The sequence below is a fragment of the Silene latifolia genome, chromosome 4 (genome assembly GCF_048544455.1).
Source record: "Silene latifolia isolate original U9 population chromosome 4, ASM4854445v1, whole genome shotgun sequence".
Classification (NCBI taxonomy): domain Eukaryota; kingdom Viridiplantae; phylum Streptophyta; class Magnoliopsida; order Caryophyllales; family Caryophyllaceae; genus Silene; species Silene latifolia.
In genome coordinates this window covers 6004445-6025248 of record NC_133529.1, presented here as the reverse complement: position 1 = coordinate 6025248, position 20804 = coordinate 6004445, and the positions used below count along the sequence as shown (strand labels likewise).

Sequence of the window (20804 nt, the reverse complement as noted above, 5' to 3'; positions counted from 1 at the left end):
CGCCATGAAGGGGTTGACTTGGTTTGCTAAAACTGTAACTAACTTTCTACATTATATAGACATTGAAAATTCTTACATTTTCCAAAATTTATGTCAATCAAACAACCCATATTCTTTAAAATTCTAAGATTTTCTAATCTCGGTGTTTTTCAACTTACATCCAAATGACTTTTAAGATTAGGACGTGAATTTTCCAAAAAAGGAAATGTTGTTAATAATTCATACATTATCCATCCTAGATCGTGAAATAAATTTGCTTGTTTAAAAATTAGGGTAGGTCCCATACAAATGCACGGTATTTTAAGTTTTGGCATATCTATAGAGTAAAATAAAATATAAATGTTACATAATTGTATTTAACGTTAAGACATTGCCAAAGGAATTACTGCAGTTATAATGCGAAGAATTCAAATAATGATAGCTCGGGAGTAATAAGAACAATAAAAGTTTAGAAAATTCATATTCTTCACACATTTATTTTTGCAACGCAACAAAAGAGTACGAACAAATTATAATTTTAAAGAAGGCAAACAAATATTTAAGGTGGCCGAAAGTTCGAATCTTTAATCATGAACAATAACGGCCTTGAAATAGACAACTTTCTTAAAACAAAAGGTATTGAATTTTTCAATCGAGCAAATAGAACTCTAGAAACGCGTTATAATCGTTATTATGTGATAAAGTTAAATCTTTTCAACTCCGTAATTAATATTCCAATTGAACGTATTTCATCTTCTCTGTTTGTGGGAAAATTGTAAAAGACACCGGTTATTTTCAATGACTAAAAAAACAAAAAAAAATTGATAATATAATAAAAATGAATAGGAAAGAAAATGTTATTTGAGGTAGTTTTAAAATAGGGAAGGAAATATTATTTAAGATTGTCAATTTATAGCCCTTTTGCTAAGGTAATTAGAGTATCTAAAAAAGGCCCAATTATGAGGATATTTTATTTAGGCGAGAAAACTAAGAGAATTTTTATTCTGTTAGTAATAGGGGGAAGGTTCCAATTAGAGAAACATTTATAACTTTCCAATAATGGAACATAATAAAAGGTTGACTATATTCCTACATAGAGCATGTGATTTTGATCAATATGAATAGTAATCGAAATTAGAAGGTACAAAATCTCACTTTAGACAGATAGTGAAAATGTTTGGTAAATGACGGATTGGTAAAATTTCAGCATATTCAAGACTTTTAACATGTTTGACTCACCAATCTACTATTTTGAGTGTGTTTGACAAAGTGGTCGGAAAGTATCGGCTCTCATGGCGGGCTCTCTTGACGTCCTTTCTTGAGTGTAGGAATGTCAATGGATCAAGTTTTGTGAGATCCAAACCCGATCCACTTACCTATTGGATCATATTATTGATATTCAAACCCGATTCATATCCAAAATTTCCAAATCCATAACCGATCCATTATACTTTCTCCAAATCCATACCCGATCCACTGTATAATCCGGAACCCGATCCAAAATTTGATTTGACTATATAAAAAAAATATTTTAAATGACAAAATTAAAATTTTAAGTTTAATAAAGCCTAAATTTTGAAATATATTGGATTGAATCGGGTTCGGGTACGAATGGATCGAGTTTGGATTTGGTTTAGGTTTTCCAATAGTGGATTTAGATATGAGTTTCTAAATAACTAGTATTGGTGCCCGGCTCCGCCCGGGCTACCTCTACTTACCATTATTTTTTTTTCATTAAATAAAATTACTTAAAGTTGCATAACGCATAAAGTTATCATTAATATATTTTTTATAATGTATCCTAAAATTACGATGAAATAAATTTTGAAACAAATTCACTACTCCCGCTATAAATATTTTACTCTTATTAATGAAACAATAGTAATAACATTTCACTACTTGCTCATAATCATAGTAATTTTAACTACTTCCGGCGTAATTATTGTTACTGTCACTACTGCCGTATTAATATTGATAATTTCACTACTCCCGCCGCAATTATTGTTACTTTCACTATTGACGCATTAATATTGATTATTTCACTACCCCAGTTGTTGTTTCTACCGCTCTCACTAATCTCGTTGATAATATTGTTACTTTTACTATTCAAATGAGTGATTACTATCATATAACTATATCCAATGTTACTATAATTCTTTTATTTACTGATGAAATTACTTTTACTACTTAGGCATGTAATTTTAAGAGGATTATATATTTATATAAATATATTACATATATGCATGAAATCAAAATCGAAAGAATTATATATTATGAAATCTAACTTGAATTATTTATAACCTACTTATTATATTTTTGTATGTTAAATAATTAACATCTCTATACATCTAATAAATTATAAAGTTTAATAAAAATTCATAGATTTTAAATTTAATATATAATTTTATGATGGTAATAATTAATACCAGAATAAGTGTGCATGTTTATACTAATTATTTTTTTTTATTTTAAGGAAATTGACCATTTTAATTAATTATTTTATTTTAAGGAAATTGACCATGTTTAAGAAAATTATCAAGCTTCTATATAATTTAATTTTAACCCAAACTATATAATATTTGCATTGAGATCCCTTAATCGGGTCCATCATACGGTGCTATTGATTTAAAACTATATAGTATAATTAATTTATATAACTTTCTTTGATTGCATTGAAGTCCCTTGATGTCTGGAATTAATATATAGTATTGATGGATCGGCTATGAATTATTAAAAGTGAGTTTGGATCGAATTTTTTTCTTCGGATCGATGTGGTTTCGGTTCGGTTTGGGCTATAATTATCATCCCTACCCGAGTGTTCATTTCACTTCAATCTCGATCTTAGAACGCTTAGGCGTCAAAGTGAGAGTGTGGATAATTAATCAAATGGGTATGCATAACGGTCATCGATCCCTCAGATCGTGTGTGCAATTGTGCATAAATTGACTCAATTTGGGAAGTATAACACGTTGACGATGGACTGTTAACGGGTGGCGCACCGGGCACGGTTTGCTCGTGGATGTCAAGAGAAGTCGGTCTGTGCCATGTAGGTTTAGAGTAAACTTGGGATTATGTTTGTGAGTTTTCCTAATACAGTATTAAATACTTCATCTGTCCGGTTATTTGTTTAATTATTTTATTTTGGGAGTTCTCAGTTAATTGTTTATCTTTCTATTTTGTGAATGTCTTGATGGACAATTCCATCTTCCACACTCAATTTGGTACACTTGTCATCAAATAATTTGGTCCTTTCTCTTTCCTTGGTTTTTGTGCTAAAATCGAACGTAAACAAATGATCGGGTCGGAGGAAATACTTCTATTTAGTGCTGGTTTGTAAAAGAGTTGAGTATTTCATACACAAATTTTAATTCATCGTACCCGATATTTTCAAATTTCAATATTACCCCTATCATAGTATCATACACAAAGTTTCCAAATTATGAAAAAAAAAGTATATGATAGAATAAAGTTTCCAAATTATGTTCGTAAAATATGTATTTTTTTTTTCTAAAAAAAAGAAATTAATAATTATTCGGCCCGTTTATAACCCACGGTCTCCAAGTCCACATTCAACCTTGTCGCGCCCTTGGCAGTTCGCACCTTTCAAAGTCTCTCCTCCTCTCTTGGTTCGTTCCATTCCCTCTTACTTTCTCTTCAATTTCACGTCATTTTCGAAAATTAGGGTTTCTGTTTTTTGATTTGGGGAAGAACAGAACGCCGCATTCTTTACAATCATAGCTTCATTTGATTGAATCTGCTTTTATTTATACTGTTGGACCTCCCTCTACTGATGTTTCTGTTGAAATTAATATTGCCCACCAAATGTTTGTTAAAAGTCCTCAATGAGAAAAGATAACAAAAATTCTCTGTGACAATTTGGGTTTGTATAATTATGAGTAAAACTCTTGTTTTTATGGCTAGGAAGGTAGGAATGGCAGTAATGCAAACGGGTTACGAACCTCGTCTGTAGTAGTATTGGGACGTTACGCGTTGAGCTAGCTGACATTTGCTGGAAAAGTAGTAGCATGCCAATGACAGATTTTAGAACATGGAGTGATGTTATTCGAGCTAAGTCAGTTCATGGCAAACATGATGAGGTCCTCTCACATTTCCTCTTGAAAGTGCGGCGTCCATTTGGGTTTAAACCTGATCATCATATTCTACAAACTGTTTTAAAATCCTGTGCTTTAATCCCGGCTTTTGGTTTAGGGAAAGCTGTACAAAGTCTTGTGATTAAGCTCGGACATATATCTTGTGTTTCGGTATCTAAGGGACTGCTTAATGTGTATGCTAAAGCGAAAGCGTTTAATGACTGCAAGAACCTCTTTAACCAGATGCCTAAATGTGATACTGTTGCTTGGAACACTGTCTTAGCTGGATTGTCTGGGTCCCTTGTTCGTGATGCGGAAGTGATACGTTTAGTGTATAAGATGCACACTACTAGTGAAGCTGAGTTCAGCCCTGTAACTATTGCTATTGTTCTCCCTGTTTGTGCGCGGTTGGGGTGTTTGAGTGCTGGTAAGAGCATTCATTGTTTTGCCATAAAATTTGGATGGGTATCTGAGACACTAGTTGGAAATTCACTCATTTCCATGTATGCAAAATGTGGACAGATTCACGATAGTGCATATGCATCCTTTTGTGAGATTGATGACAAGGATGTCATCTCATGGAACGCAATAATTGCTGGATTTTCCGAGAAGGGTTTTTACAATGATGCTTGTGTTTTGTTTAGACGTATGTTGGTCGAGTGTGTTGCACCAAACTATTCGACCATTGCAAGTATTCTACCTGTATATGCTACTCTAGGTGGAGATATTGCATATTATTTGGGTAGAGAGCTGCATGCTTACATTGTTAAACATACTAAGTTGCAAAATGACGTTTTTGTTGTTAATGCGCTTACGAGTTTTTACTTGAGGATTGGTCTGTGTAAAGATGCAGAAACCTTGTTCAATGGGATGCTTTCAAGGGATCTTGTTTCCTGGAATGCCATTATTACTGGCTATGTCTCACATAATGAATATAATCAAGCAATTCACTTGTTTCACCAATTAGTTTTGGGGAACACGCTAAAGCCAAATTCGGTCACTCTAGTTTCTGTCCTCTCTGCTTGTTCTCATCTGCATAATCTGAAAATGGTTAAGCAGATTCATGGATATGCTCTACAAAATCCAATATTATGTTATGATACAACAGTTAGTAACGCCTTGATAAATTCATATGCTAAATGTGATGATTTATATTCATCTTGTAGGACATTCATGATGATGTCTAATAGGGATTTAATTTCCTGGAACTCAATGCTTAGTACATGTGCAGATAGTGGCTGTGAATTGGAGGTGGTCAGTCTTCTAAATCAGATGGTCAAGGAGGGATTAAGGCCAGATTCCATCACCTTGTTAACATTGATTCGATTTTATGGAAATTCCTGTAAACCATTGAAATTGAAAGAAGCTCATGGGTATCTTTTGAGGGCTTGTCATTGTCAAGGTATCCTGGGTTCTTGTATACTTGATGCATATGGTAAGTGTGGTAATTTGGATTATGCACGAAAAAAATTTCAGATACTGTTGGGTGAAAAGACGGCAATGTTGGACTCGATGAAACCAAAGCTTAGTACTACTAATATACAGGGTAGACAAACAGATCTCTTGACCTGGAATCTGATGATAAAAGCATATGTGTCGAACAATCACCATGAAGACGCTGTGTCACTGTTGCTAGAGTTGCAACAAGTTACAGGCATGAAGCCTGACACAACCACCATAATGAGCATTCTTCCCATGTTCACGAATACGGCTTCAGCCAATTTGTTGAGGCAGTGCCATGGATATGTCATCCGAGCTTGTATTGGGGAAGCTCAATTGATGGGAGCCCTGATAGATGTATACTCTAAATGTGGCCATGTAAGATCAGCTGCTAAGCTTTTTTGGTCAAGTTCCAATAAAGACCTAATCATGTTCACATCTCTAATTAATGGTTATGCCATGCATGGTATGGGTAAAGAAGCACTTGCTCTGTTCAACCATATGCTTGAAGTGCGTATGAGGCCAGATCATGTAGTCATCACATCCATCTTATCGGCTTGTAGTCACACCGGTCTTGTGGATGAAGGATTGAGCATTTTTCACTCTATATATAAGGTTCATGAAATGAAGCCTACAATGGAGCAGTATGGCTGTGTTGTAGATCTTCTTGCTCGACAAGGCAGGGTTAACGATGCATTTAATTTTGTCACTCAGATGCCAGTCAAACCCAATGCAACCATATGGAGTATATTGCTAGGTGCTTGTAGGACTTACCACGAGGTGGAATTAAGTAAAATTGTTGCTGATCATCTCCTTAGCTCTCCAGATAAGGATATTGGGACTTACGTCACAATGTCAAATCTTCATGCGGCAGATTCAAAGTGGGATGGAGTCTTGGAAATCAGAAAATTCATGAAGACAACTGATTTTAAGAAGCCCACAGGGTGCAGCTGGATGTAGATAGAAGGGGAAAACTGTGTATGCCTGGTGACCTTGACACAGATTCAACATGTAGCATTTGGTTGGCCTGAATAGAAAAATTGACAAGGCTTTCATATTTTGGTGACTGCCTATTTTGAGAAGGTACTCTCTTCATTAATTTGTATTGACCGTATTTTTGTTTTCAGAATGTTCAAAATCAGTTCAATATTTTCCATCTATGTAAGAAACAACCCACAAAAACACTTCCACGTGACCATGGCTCCAAGCGTCACTCACATATTTGTCTTGAGACTGCTGCTTGGATGTTTGATCTCAAACTTTACTAATAGCCTAATAGGGGTGTCACTAGGACGGTGAGAGTTGGTTGCATCCAATTTCTAATGTATCTACAAAAGAATACTTCCGTTGAAATATGTGTGAGACCTTTCAACCTTGGTGTAGAATGAAGGACAGTTATTAATTAATTTTATAACCATCCAATTAGTAGTACACTTGTGATATGATCACTCGGAGCGATATAATTGTTTAAGCCTCCAAAATCACTACTTTGCCTTGGCAAGGAGTATTCTGTTGTGATTCCATATATAGAGTTTATATTTAAGAGTTTAAATTAGTCCAAACTTGTTGGTCCAAGGTATGCTATTTCATCACCCTTGTGATTAATCTTTAGACACTATTATTAATTTGATATGTGTTCTTTGTCTGAAAAGTTTGAACATTTGTAAGTCTCATATCTATATTGTCATTATGTCGAGAAAGGAAATGTCCATCAAGTCTGCATGTGTATATTGTAGCTCTTCATTTTTAGAAGTTTCCCAAGCGTAATGTTTTGGTTGCTCATTTTATCCGTTAATATTCCAGTATGTAATTGAATTTATATATTTTCTATAGGAATGGCTGATTATCAGCATACGCTGCCCAAGCCATCATTGTAACCAGAGGAGTTCAGGAGGACTGTGAGAAACTTCTGGGCTACTACAAAAACAGGACAAACCTTAGTGTAAAAGAAGAGATTCTGGGTTCACTTGAGGCCTATTGAATCTGATATGGGAATGTATTTGATGGCACACCGCTAAGAGAACTTCAAGCGGGTGAAGCGGTCAAAGCCAAAAATGAGCAAAATGACCGTCAAGCTGCACCAAGTGTTCCACAAAATGTCAGAACAAGGTTCAACCTCAGACAAAGGCGTGGAAGTTGCAGACTTGCAGCGCTAGTGTCTATAACTTGTTCAATGAAAGTCCAAGCCCAAAAAGGGGATCACAAAGGGTAATTTGATGCATGATTTCATGTATCCTTAAACCTCAAATGTGTTTCAGAGGGGAAATGGCCTTACAGGTATGTCAAGCTGTGTAATAGACTTTATACATGAGTTGGTTCCCACCCCATTATTGCATCTTTCTAGGTTGATTGAGAGACCTATTTTAAATTTTTAACCTTAAACCGAGTTGCAATTATTCCTCGTATGCAAATATTTGAGTTGGATTGATTTTATGTCTCGACTTTAAAGAGGTTGAAAGCTGGTGCAAATGGTTAGTAGATTCACGGCATTATGCTCATGGTGTTAATTTTCAAGGTAGTTTATGTATTTGATCCTGCTGTAGTTCTCGATGTGTAGTAGTTACTATGGGGGTTCACAAGGTTTTGACCTGGGAATTGGTGATTGTTGAATGCTTTTCAAAATGGGCTGGATGGTAGACATAAGTTGCTGTGTTTATATATTAACATGTTTTTGCTCCAGGCATGTAGTGTTTACAAATGGTGATACCGTCTTACTAGAAAACATTATCCGCCTCACACTTTTGAATATGGTCAGTTGATGATACATATTATGTGCATCCTCATGCAGCCTAGGTGTTTATGTTTCTTATTGCTTCATTTACTGCGAGGATGATTTGGGAAATTGAGACTATATGTGGAGTTGATCTTTAGAGAGTACCCTTCAGCCTTAGAGATACGAGTAATGTTGGATTCAGTTCAACTATGATAAAAGGAAGTTTGTCATTGGAAGAGAGCGATTTAACAGTGAGTAACTTGGTTTGAGATCTTATTGTGCAATTCATCGAATTCTTCAATAGGATGGACTATTATGATAGTCTTGCAGTGGGAATGGGTATTATATAGGAGCTTCAACGAGGAACTTATGTCGTATTTTTCACTCTTGAGGACAGAAGTGATTTCATAAGGGAAGAAGCGTATGATATGAGTTCTATTAGAGTAGCTGAAACTGGTAATGGACAAGGTACGATTATTATGACCATTTGTAATGATTTATCGGGGCTGGTAGGATATTCATTTGGTATATCCAACGGTTTAATAAATTTTATGCTTCCTCGCCATGAAATTGATATCGCTCAAATTTGTGCTGTATGTTGTGAAAGAATTGCGAGCTATTGGGTGCATAAACACGACTAGAAGTCTGTTACAAGTTAGTTGAGTTGCTATACAGTTTTCTCTAGCGCGTCTAGTGTAGCTATAAATAGCCCTTTAGCTCTTAGTTTTGATCATTCAGATACTGTGATCAACTGTCTCTCTAGATTCCTATTGCAATTGACGAGTGTATTTTATATCGAGTTTGCACCTTTCTCGAGGTTGGAAGTAGCGTTTAATGTGCCGTTTGTAGCCATTATGTCGTATTATGCTCCTAGTTACGGTTTTGTGCTCCCTTACGAGTTGTATTTGATCTTATAACGTAGGGTCGTGAATTGAGAAGAAGACCAGCACATCTGAAAGTGAGATGGGGGCATAGCCGCATAGGAGTAGCCGAGTAGGGGCTTCTGCTAAAGGTAAGAGGTACGGAGGCGTGAGTAGTGCTCTCTCATCATCAGGAGAGCATGGTAGACGGAATCAAGCCCGTCAATTTTATTATGAAAAGATTTATTATGTTTATTATGAACAATTTATCGTGAGTAGTGCTCTCTCACAACTCACAATTAACGAGAAATAGCCAAATAGGTATGCACCAAATAAAAGAGCCACTTTGGGTCACGAACTCACAATCAATGACAAGAGTTGAACATAACAACAAAATATATACGTAAAAAGTGGTCTCGAGAAATTGTGTGAGCCAAATTATATTTATATATTCACTAGAAAAAAAAAAAAACTAGATGCATAAAATAGAAAAAAAAAAAAAAGTGGCTATAATAATTTAGACCGACAAACAGGTTAGGTCGTGTTTGTGTTTGTGTTTGTGTCAATTTTAAACGGGTTATCACAACCCCAATCCTAGCCCGACCCATTTATATTTCGTGTCGTTTCCTTGTCAATCCAATTAGTTAAATGGGTCACAATGTCTTAACCATAACCCACTAATTTCATGTCGGGTTCATGTCGCGGCAATAATTGCCACCTCTAGAGTCTAGGCAATATGAGGACAAAATGTGACTAGTTTAAGCACACACACTCGGACCCCAATTTTTCTCCTCTTCTTTTTCTCATGTGATTTCCTAACAGCGAAAATATCTTCCATTTAAATTCGTTTTTAATTAATGTTCTTTGTTTTTGCTCGATTCTTCTTCCCCTATTTCATTTCAATCGAATTATAATTCATACGAAAATTACTGCAAGTCGATGTAATTTCCTTTACAAGGTAAATTAATTTTGATGATTTATCATATTCTCCAGATCCACTTTTTTTTTTTTGAATTTGATTTATTTTGTTTGCCTGCTATATCAATTTTAATGGTAATTATTTGAATTTGTTTTTCATATCGATGCGCAGAAGTTGTGTTTTTGATGTATATTTTGCTTGATTGATTGTTTTTATTTGTTGGCCGGCCATGTAGCTATTGGAATTGTTTCTTATGTCGATGCCAGAAATGTACATTTTCCGTCTCAATCATTTGTTTACCTTTTATATGTATCGTGAGGAGTATTTTAACAGAGGTAAACAAATGATTGTGACGGAGGTAGTACCTACTACCTAGTATCTATATACTTCTTAGTCAGTCTAATAATTTGGATACATTGCTTTCGCTTTTGGTTTAAGATTTACCTTTGGCGGATTGTTAGTGATCGGAATAGAAATGTAGTGAATTCTTGAAACACTTATAACCAAAAAATTAGCGAATTTAAGTTAAGGAAGGGAGTACTCAGTAGTCCATACTACTCTCTTTGTCTTAGTCATTTGCTTACCTTTTACGGAGTATTATTTTAATTAAAGGCAAACAAATGATTAGGATGGAAGGAGTATTTACCTTTGACGGTCAATTATCATATTTGATCAATAATAGTGTGTTTGGATGGAGGGATTTGAAGGGAAAAGAAAGGGAGGGAGAGTAGGAGATTTAAAATCCCTTGTTTGGATAACAATTAAGGATGGAGGGAAATGGAGGGGGAGGGATTTGGAGGGATCCATTTTCCCTCTTTCAAGCCAAATCAAAATCTCTCAATCATAAGAAAGATTTGGAGGGAAATTGTATCCAAACACCTACACCTTCTCTTCCCTCCCCTTCTCTTCCCTCCCTTTCCCTTCTCTCCTTCCCCCTCCCCTCCCTTTCCCTCCGACTTTGTTATCCAAACAAGGCCTAATGGATGCTCATTGTAATAGGCTTGTAAGTTGATTGAGCTACAAAACTTGTTTTGGCAGTAAATTCTTTCGAGTGTGTTTTGTTTTTGCTGGATATGTTGTTAATTCTTATTTGATGTATTCTGAGGTTTTACTGCTATTATGGCAAGTGGGGTTGTCGTGCTTAAGAATTGCCGCTGGTGATTTTGTTTTAAGCACTGTTATGTGATGTTGGTAGGCCTGTAGTCTTCTATTTTAGTTCAAATATTTGTCTAAAGTTTTCGCCCAATGGTGACATTAATCTTTAGAATAAATAAGCGACTGATGCTACGTTCATCATGTCCATGACATCACCTCTTGCTCTCTTGAGCTTAAGCAGCGTGTGTATGAATGTGCTTGAGCTTAGTCTTTTTGAATAAAGAATTAAGAATTGAGCAACGGAAGTACGTAGAGCGTGAAGTGTTCCTGATGAATGAATGGCAGTTACGCTGCAAGATTAGAACCAATTAGGTTATCTTCTTATGAACTTCAGCCTTCAAATTAGTTGAATCTCTGAACTTTAATGTCACTTGGTCTGTCCTCCATTGAGTAAGTTGCTGCTGACGTATCCACAAGCTGGTATTTTTAAAATTCAGAGTTTTATTGTCTTTCAATCCCCGTAGTCTTTTTTCCAGCGGCAACCAACGAAATATCTTGACCTGGAAAAGGTTTAACCAATAACAACAGAGCCTTACTGTCAGATTGACATATTGGGCTGCTATTTTGATCTCAAAAAATTTAAGCCAATAATGAAACTAAAATTGTACTCCCTTCGTCCCGATCATTTGTTGTCTTATTCCATTTTTGGGTGTCTCAGTCAGTCATTTGTTGTCCTTTCCATTTTAGGATTGCATTTGATGAGCAATTTGATCCTTTACACTTAATTTGGTCCACTTGTCATCTTATAATTGGTCCCCTTCTCTTTCCTTGGTCTTTTGTGCCAAAACCAAAGGACAACAAATGACCGGGACGGAGGGAGTATGTTGTTTCGCTTTACAAGACACACAGGGATTTGTTACATGCAATAGTGATGTCTGAAAATTGTTTGCTTTTGAATCTGGCACACAGGACATAGATATTTGTATATTTGGTTAGGAAAATTGATTGACTCCAAGTATTATCCATGGAACGTGTAATTCTAGCCCACTTTATGTTTCAAGTTTACTCTGCATGTTCCATTGTAAATTAGTAATGTGATGTCTGGTCAAATTAACAGTGATAAGCCTGAAAATATACCTAATTCTTTTCCATGAATCAACATACAGATTACGTTTAAACTGGAGTTTTGGTTGTTTCAGTGCTTATTAAGAGACTTTTGTGTTTCAGAGCAAAACTCCCAGTATTGAAGCTGATGAATAGCTGATAATGCGCAGAAAAGGGAGGGCAAAAATGTTTTGTCTGTGAAAGCAGAAAGGAAGAGAGAGGTCTCATTTTTTCTTCTTGAGTTGTTGGTTATCATGTGGACCTGTGCTTCAAATGCCATTTCGGGCTGTGTCAAGTTAAAAAATGATATTCCAACTCATAGTGCTGAGTGCTCAGATGACGATGCATCTTATGATACCAATAGAGAGGAAGGACTGGAGTGTCCCATATGCTGGGAGTCCTTCAATATTGTGGAGAATGTTCCTTATGTGCTCTGGTGTGGTCACACCCTCTGCAAAAATTGCGTCCTGGGACTCCCTTGGGCTTCTCTGAAACTTTCTACTTTACCTGTCCAGCTTCCGTTCTTCATCACTTGCCCGTGGTGCAATTTACTTTCTCCTAGGTTGTTTCATAAAGGCGTCTTAAGATTCCCTCGGAAAAACTACTTTATCCTTTGGATGGTTGAGAGCATGAATGGTGATAGAACAAGGACTTACACATCAACCCACGGGGATTGTCACCAAGCAGGTTTGATGAACGGAAATTTCGGTGTAATAAGCCCATCTCACATTAGACACCATAGGGAAGTTCCTGCTCCGCACACGCCAGAGAGGTCAGAGGATAACCATAACCCAAACCTTGTGCATCGAATCTTTAATAGAGAGAGATTGAACATCACACTTCGCAGGTCTTTGGCTTTTGTGGTTCATTTAACGGCTAAGTTTCCTCTTGTCATGGTATTCCTTCTAGTCACTTTGTATGCTATACCAGCAAGTGCAGCAATTTTAGCCTTGTACATCCTCATAACCGTTGTTTTCGCCTTTCCATCCTTCCTCGTGCTATATTTTGCCTACCCGAGTTTGGACTGGTTGGTTAGAGAAATCCTCACTTAAAATGTGTCCCTCTTCCTTTCTGTGCTGAGGAACCGTGTTTCTCGGCCTTTTCCAAAAAAAAGATTCAATTTGCCGACTACCCTTTCACTTGAAGCAACCACAAGTATTCAATTCTTACTTCAAAATGTTCTCCAATATCAACTCCCGTGTTCCGTGAAGAGTATAGTTCAGTCTGGTGGCATTATCAGCAAATCGTTTGTAGGTAAGAGCGTCCTTCTTTTCTTCTTTTCACCTTGAAATCCTTCATCTGTTTGCTTTATTTTTGCTGGTGTTATCTGTTATAACTTAAAAGTTATCGTAGTTTAGTCTTAGTCATCATGGACTTCTTGTGAATTCATAGCAGTGGCAGAGAGTTTCAGAGTTTAATCCAACTTCGACCTGCAACTGTATCGAAAATCAGTATCATGTAAGATTATCATCAATTGTTAAGTTTAGGGTTTTAGCGTTATGCAGTAAGTCTAGTCTTGTTTAAGGGATTGAAACCCAAACACCATGGGTCACTTGTACGTTTAGGGTTCCATCTGTTTTAGCAGTTAGTCTTCCGAGAGACTGTTTCACATCTAGCAATTGTAAAATGTAGAGTTGATAAAGCTGTATTAGTTGTATTTATGAGTAATTTGTGGATTATATGAAGCCATTTCACAAAAAGTACAGCATTCAGATGCTACATTTAGATGTATATTGAGACCGTCTCTTCATGGAATTTGCGTTAGTTTTGATGGGCTAGAGTTCAGTGAGCTTGATGTGTATTATTCGATGAAGTTGTGCCATTCCATGAGGCCATGACCTTCAGTTGAAATGGATGTTGCCCATCTTTTGGTCTGTTGAACATATTCAGATGCTTGAAGAATATTCCGACTTTTTGCCCAAAAAAAAAAAAAACAAATGGTGCCTCAAGGATATGAAGTTATAAACAGAGGAAAAATTCTTCCAGAAAACTTGACATGGTCTCCACAATGAAATGTAGAACATTTAATTTTCAATCTCTATGACAGTTGGATTTGTTTTTTATTATTGATTTAGATTTTGCATCAGTGTTCAGCAAGTAATATACTGTTGTAAATTCGATGTTTTTTTTTTTCTAGAGCAAGATTCGGGTCAATTCGACTCCAATTCATTTTGGGACTACAAGTCTTTGTTATTGTTAATCGATTTTTAGTTCAAATTTACAGTTGAATGCTAATTGGGTTTGTATTGATATACTGTCACTTGATTGCTACCACAATCTAAATTTACGGTTGCATCATTAAAGAAACGAGTTTATTATTTAAGGTTGCACTCGTATATTTTGAGAAATATTGCCTATATGAACTCTTTGAAATGACTCAATTGTAAATCCGCATTACAGAATATAGATGATACATTCGAAATACACTTGAATCGAAATAAGCATTACCCAAAAGTTAATCTCATACTCCGTAATCAACTTTTTGCGTAAATAAGATCGTCTTACATTAATCTTTCAACAAAACTGTTCTCAATAAAATAGTAAAAATTAAATTATGCACTAAAGTACTAGTGTCACCTAAAATGATTCGAAAGTCCTGCGGCCCGTAGGGACATGAAAAAGATAAGCTTTTGTTTGTTTCAAGCGTGAACGATAAATAAGGAAGATGGGTTATGTGACTTGTATTGTTGTATTGTATGATGGTATTCTAATGTGTGTTTATCATCATGAGCTTTCAAAGATAATATATGATGATTGATGACCTCTAAGCAATTGAGAAGTGCTAATGTGGTACCATTTTGCATTATATGAGTGTAAAAGTAAGTGTAAATTAATACGGATTAGCGAATTTTTTATTTTCCTCTTTCAAAGTAATTTAGAAGAGTAGTTTTCTTACTTATTATTTTTTCTCACTTTTTAAATTATACTCCCTCCTATTCACTAAGTTCTTCCACAATTGTTTTGGGTAGAATTTAGTAATATGATGATATGTGGATGTAAATGAAAGTAAGTGAGAGAATGCGGGGTTATAAGTCATTATAACAACAAATACTAGACAAATAAAGAAAGTGGAAGATCTTTGTGAATTTGCCGTTTTAGGAAATGTGGAAGATCTTAGAGAATAAGAGGAAGTATAGGAGAGAGTTCGAAATAGAAAACGGAGAAGTCACCTATCAAGGTGATAGGCTTTGATTAGCCAATCGAGGAATCAATTCAAGCATTATCCATACATATGTAGATGTTCCTTTCACTGAGTTTCGTGCCATCCTTCGAGAAGACATATTTAGGGGTGGCTATCCCTCGTGTAATAGTTAGTAATTAATTTTATTATAGCTTTGCCCCTCTTTAACACAAAAAAAGGTGATAGGCTTTGAACCTAAAATACATAATCTCAAACTATGAAGGTGTCATATACTTTAATACCAATAAAATATACTCCCTCCTATTCACCATTTTCTTCCCTATTTCCTTATTCGGATTATTCGGGTTTTCTTCCCTATTTCTTTTTTTGGGTTGATTTGTGTGGTCCAAATTAAATTACATGTGGGGTAGTGTTTTTGTGTGGTCCAAAATCGGTTTCTTATTCCTTGTGCAAAAAGGAAAGGGGAAGAATATAGTGAATAGGAGGGAGTACTTGGCAATTTCAAGTCAATGTACAAGTTTCAACCACTCATACTAACTCAGCCAAACCTAATTCACATATCTCCATTTCAATCATCGATTTACCTTTAATTAAAATAATTATTATAAACAAAGAAAATTAAGCAAATTATTAGGACTGAGAGAGCGTGTAAATACAAATTGGAGTAATATGTTTTCATAGGATTAATAAGAGTCCAACACAAATTCTTGCTTAACACAACATACCTGTCTGATACAATAAAGTACGAATAAGGTAGTATTTAACCTCTTTTATACTTAAGACGTATATAACTGTATTAAGAGAGATCGACTAATAATCTTAATCTATCACACCTTCCCCAATTAGCTAAACATCCAAATGTAAAGTAACATCAAGCAATTAATTCATCCATCCCAAAATGTCCCATTACTCCATTAGTGTATATTAATAGAAAGATTAAGTTACAAAGTAAAGCAATAATGAGGTAATTAAACAATAAACATAAACGGCCGTTTCTTTTGGCGGGACCCTTACTTGTTTCTCAACTAACGCGCTTTCTCCCCTAAATTCCTCCGCATACCTGCCTCCTTCCCATTGTGTCATCACACTATTTTCATTTTTCAACAACTACCCTTTCCCTCATTTTCTCACAAATTATAAAATTAATTGTAATTATTAAAAACTAAATTAAAGAAATTAAGAAATCTTTTAATTTCTCAAAAACCCTTTTTTGCCCTCTTTATTTTCATCTCCCTATTTTTCAAGGAATTTTTCAATAAGGTATGATGAATTGATCATTTTTTTCAAGGATTCGAACTCGTAACCTATTGTTAGGCTACCTCATACCTTTGTCTTAACCAGTAGGCTAAGACACCTCTTGGGTGATGAATTCAATTGATGATTGTGAACTATTGTTTCTTTCACCTTTTTGGGTTTTTGTTTTGGACCCTTTTGATTTAGGGTTTATCTTGATTGATTGATGATTAAAAGATTAAAACTTTGATTATGATTCATGTTGTTTTCCATTTTTTTGATAGATGTTTGCAAATGGGTTTGTACTTTGTATGTTTTATTTGTTGGGTTTAAGGAAGAGTAGCTGTTTAATAATATGGGCATTAATTGATTACTCCCTTCGTCTAAATCATCCGTTTACCTTTGCTTAAAATACGTCTCAAAAAGAATATAAAAGGTAAATAACGATTGGGACGAAGGGAGTATTTGTCGTAAAATTATGTGAATTGGGGATGTCAAATTGTCAATACCATTTTTTTGTTGATTCCTTTATTTTGATTGTTTTGTGCTTTGTTTGACCAATGTATAAAGTTGATTCGAACGGTTTTCAAACACCCCATAATTGCTTACCATTTCTTAGTGATTTTGTTGACCAGTTAACATGATTTTGTAAAATAGGTTATTGATTTTTTGAAGTAGAGGATAGGAGATTGTCTTACATAAATTTGATCTAGAAGTTGTCGAAACGTGCGCGGGAATGTGCATTTGTGCCTACTTATGCCTGTAGTCTTAGATAGGATTGGATAAAAAATTTGAGCTAGGTTTGAACTTTGAAGTTGGTGTCAGGTGGAGGTTGGTGTGACATTTTTGCTTAGGCAAATGTGAAGCTCAACCCAACTGAAAAAGGGTTTTGTTGCTTACTTTCTACTCCTTGTGTCGATGACTAAGCCTCATTCGACCTTTTTCTCCTCACTGCAAAGTCAATTAGGCCGGGGCCTTGCTCATCGAAATAGCGGAAGTACTAGTTCCTACATCCTCATTGTATCATTGTATGTACATTGCGACTTGTGAGGACGAGACCCTTTGTCGTTTGCTGCAGCCTTTTTTTTTTAATAGTACCTGTAGGACCAAAAGTGACCTGATAAAAAGGAAGATTTTAATGTCTGTTCATAGTCAGGAGCCCTATTAATATGTTTGTTGCTTAATATCACCAATTTCCCCATGTTCATCTTCTTATTTGAGCGCATTCGACTTTTGATGGTATTTCTTATGGCTTTTTGCATTTAAAGTTTTATTTTCTTACATATGTATTGCTGTTATGTTAACACTATATAGGGTTAGATACTTGTATTAGTGTTTTTTTCGTTTTATAGATTTCTAATTTGTTTCCGTCTTAGCAGTCCTCAATCTAATATGTAGTTTCTATTGCTTTAGGGTTCCATTTGGCAAGTACTTGTTCTATAAAAGATGGCAGAGGAAAACATTGACAAAACCATTGCATCAGAAGAACTGCAGTCTGAAACTGATGTTATAATGAAAAATATTGGTTCTCATGAGGTAGAGCCAAGTGAACAGAGGGATACGGATTGCGATGTTGCTACTTCTGAAAGCACAGATAGACTGAGTGACGAAACTGATGATGTAGTGAAGGAAGAAGGTGAAGATTTGAAACGGGATAATCAATCTGGAGATAGCACAATCAAAAAGCCATCTCCGGACCACAAGGTTACTGTCCGTTCTCGTTATCGTCGTGCTTCAACCGGTTCCTGTCACGATGCTTGCAAATATGGTCACAAGCACGAGTTTGAGAGAACACCCAAGAAACCTCTCATGGGAATAATTAGAGAGAATCGGCCTTTAAAGAGGACAACTAGCGGTGAGAACCTCGCAAGAACCGTGAAAGAGAAAGAAATTAAGGACAAAGAATTAAACCGCCGCCTCTCTCTTCCTGGCACGACAGTGGATAAAAAACCGAGAAATCCTTCGTCCAAAACCGATGTCACAAATTCTCCTAAAAAGGTAGCTTCACCTCAGTCAAAGTTGAAGAACGTCCAAACTGAAGTAAAACCACCCTTAGTTCGCAGTCCTTGGAGTTCATTCGGCAGAAGTAAAATCGACATTCCAGCTGCCAAGAAAACAACAAAGGACAAATCCAGTCAAAAAGATAAAGATATTACTTCAAAGGAAGCGGGCAGCTCCAGTGATAGTAAAAAGGTAAAGGCAAAGGAGACAGTGACGAACTCCTCAGGGACACTTCTGAAGAAATCTGGAAGCATCAGGGCAAGACTTTACAAGGATTTCAAGAGTTTCTCCCGTTCAAGGCGTATGAGTAGTTCAGAAGACACTAAAGTGAGCACATCTAGCGATGTGCGTGAGAAACCAAATCTGCTCTCCAATGAAGAGTCGCCAAGTAGTCCTGTTAAACCCAGAAAATCTAATGTTACTAGAAAAGGAAGTCGATTTGGTCTGCCATCATTTTCCCTGACATCCACGTCAAAGTCTGCTTCCTCTGCAGCACGACGGTCTGTTCATCCTAGAGGTGATCGTGGGCTGGGCCCATCAACAGAAGAGGGCGGATCTAAAACAAATACACCAAGAGCAAAAGCAGCTGTCAATATCAAGCCAAAGGTTAAAAAGACAGGAATAAGCCGTTCAGAAGAGAAGGATGGTTCAGCCTGGAAAGTAAAATTCAAAAGAGGGACAGTGGTGAATCTTCAAGTTGCAAGTAATTCTCCACGCAAACTCCGTTTTAAGAGAGGAAAAATTCTGGGAGAAGATCAAAATGGTAAAGCTGATGATAAGAACTTGAAGAACAATGATACGGGTAATGAATCACGTGATACTAGACCAGAACATGAGAAAGTTCAGCTAAGACGGCAAGAAGGGTCTGCTAAAAAGGACAATGTAGACATGAACAACGTTATTGAAGAAACTGCAAGCAAGCTTGTCAAAACAAGGAAAAGTAAGGTCAAAGCTCTTGTTGGTGCTTTTGAAACTGTGATGTCTTTCCGTGATCGCAAACCTTTGGTCGAGACTACTGCTTCCTGATACTAAATACTGGTAAGCATTATTGTAGCTCCCTTTATGTATATAATACGGTAGCTTTTTGAAAGGCTACATGGAGTTACAATGTGGTGTGATTATTGAGTAGGTCTAGCAAAGTTCAGAAGGATTTGTTTTCGTGATTGAAGTCTGGGAAATAGTTTTCAACTTTCTCACCCAGTTTATGCCCTTTATTTTCTTATTTTCTCATCCAAGTGTATTTGATATCTCATACAGTATATGACTATACTCGGCCATTATTTTTGGAGCTGTTTTTCCTGATCTTTGAAACGATCTTATCTTAAGAGGCTGTGCATCGTTTGCTCTTAATGGACAGTACTTTTCTGCTACTCTCCATATCTATTGTTAGGATCAAATTTTCGGAGATTTTTTCCCCCTGTTTGAACTAAGAATAATTGGAGAGACTAGAGAGTCGGTACTTGAATGTTACTTCCTCCATCCCGTTAATGTTGTTCTCATTTGACTAAAGGTCAGATGTAAGATTTAGTGATGAGATGTCATTACTTCTTGACTTTATACTTCATCTGACATCATTGTTCAGTTTCGAGAAGGGGCACATTATTTCAAGAAGGACCTTATGGAAATGGAACATCGTAAATGGGAACAACGTAAATGGAATGGATGGAGGGAGTACATGATCAACTTGGTGATACAATTTACAAACAATAGAGAGTTCAGTTTAATAATGTGTAATGCTTTAAATTTTTTTTTTTTTTTTCATATTTCAATTATTAAGGACTTGACAGGCTCCAATGCTCCATTGTCAACCTAACAATAATTTGGAAGAAAATAATTACCTACCTAGCATCATCAAATCATGAGTAGCCCTCCATAAACTTAAAAGAACATTTTTTTACTCTTGGACATGATATTAATCTCAGTTTAGCCTTGCTATTAGACTCTACTGCACGGGATGATTTCAGTCATTGCACCGTGATCTGGCTAAATAAGGCATTAAAATGAGGACATGGTGATCTTCGAAACTTTTTTTACTGTTGCAAGTCTTGCAACAGAGTGTCTGTCAAAATTTAATACCATGATCGTTGAGACACGAAAGGAAATGACTTCAAATATGATCATCTGGTAGAGTTTAGACACCAAGCATTTGTTGGCTTGTTGCCTAGACAGGTTCCTGCTTTACTGGACTTGAGTAAAGTATTAAACCTTAAAACCATTAGAAATAGTT

At 35.9% G+C, this 20804-nt stretch overlaps 3 protein-coding genes across 4 annotated transcripts; all 3 read left to right on the top strand.

Moving 5' to 3' along the window:
* The first annotated feature begins 3547 nt into the window (after positions 1-3547).
* LOC141652725 (putative pentatricopeptide repeat-containing protein At5g08490) lies at positions 3548-9512 on the top strand. The gene is made up of 3 exons (XM_074460317.1): positions 3548-6593; positions 7344-7787; positions 9146-9512. The coding sequence occupies exon 1, from the start codon at positions 4005-4007 to the stop codon at positions 6468-6470; it is 2466 nt and encodes an 821-aa protein (XP_074316418.1). The 5' UTR covers positions 3548-4004; the 3' UTR covers positions 6471-6593; positions 7344-7787; positions 9146-9512.
* Positions 9513-9824: 312 nt separating this feature from the next.
* On the top strand, positions 9825-13930 carry LOC141652724 (uncharacterized). 2 transcript variants are annotated; one of them, XR_012547234.1, is made up of 2 exons: positions 9825-10041; positions 12325-13930. XR_012547234.1 is itself a non-coding variant. In XM_074460316.1 (2 exons), exon 2 carries the CDS (start codon positions 12456-12458, stop codon positions 13251-13253), a length of 798 nt encoding a protein of 265 aa, XP_074316417.1. In that variant the 5' UTR covers positions 9847-10041; positions 12264-12455; the 3' UTR covers positions 13254-13930. The 2 variants fall into 2 exon arrangements, 1 of the variants encoding a protein (XP_074316417.1); XM_074460316.1 differs by having other exon boundaries at positions 9847-10041; positions 12264-13930.
* Positions 13931-16420: 2490 nt separating this feature from the next.
* On the top strand, positions 16421-19881 carry LOC141652723 (uncharacterized). The gene is made up of 2 exons (XM_074460315.1): positions 16421-16603; positions 17990-19881. Exon 2 carries the CDS (start codon positions 18023-18025, stop codon positions 19601-19603), a length of 1581 nt encoding a protein of 526 aa, XP_074316416.1. The 5' UTR covers positions 16421-16603; positions 17990-18022; the 3' UTR covers positions 19604-19881.
* The last annotated feature ends 923 nt before the right edge of the window (positions 19882-20804 follow it).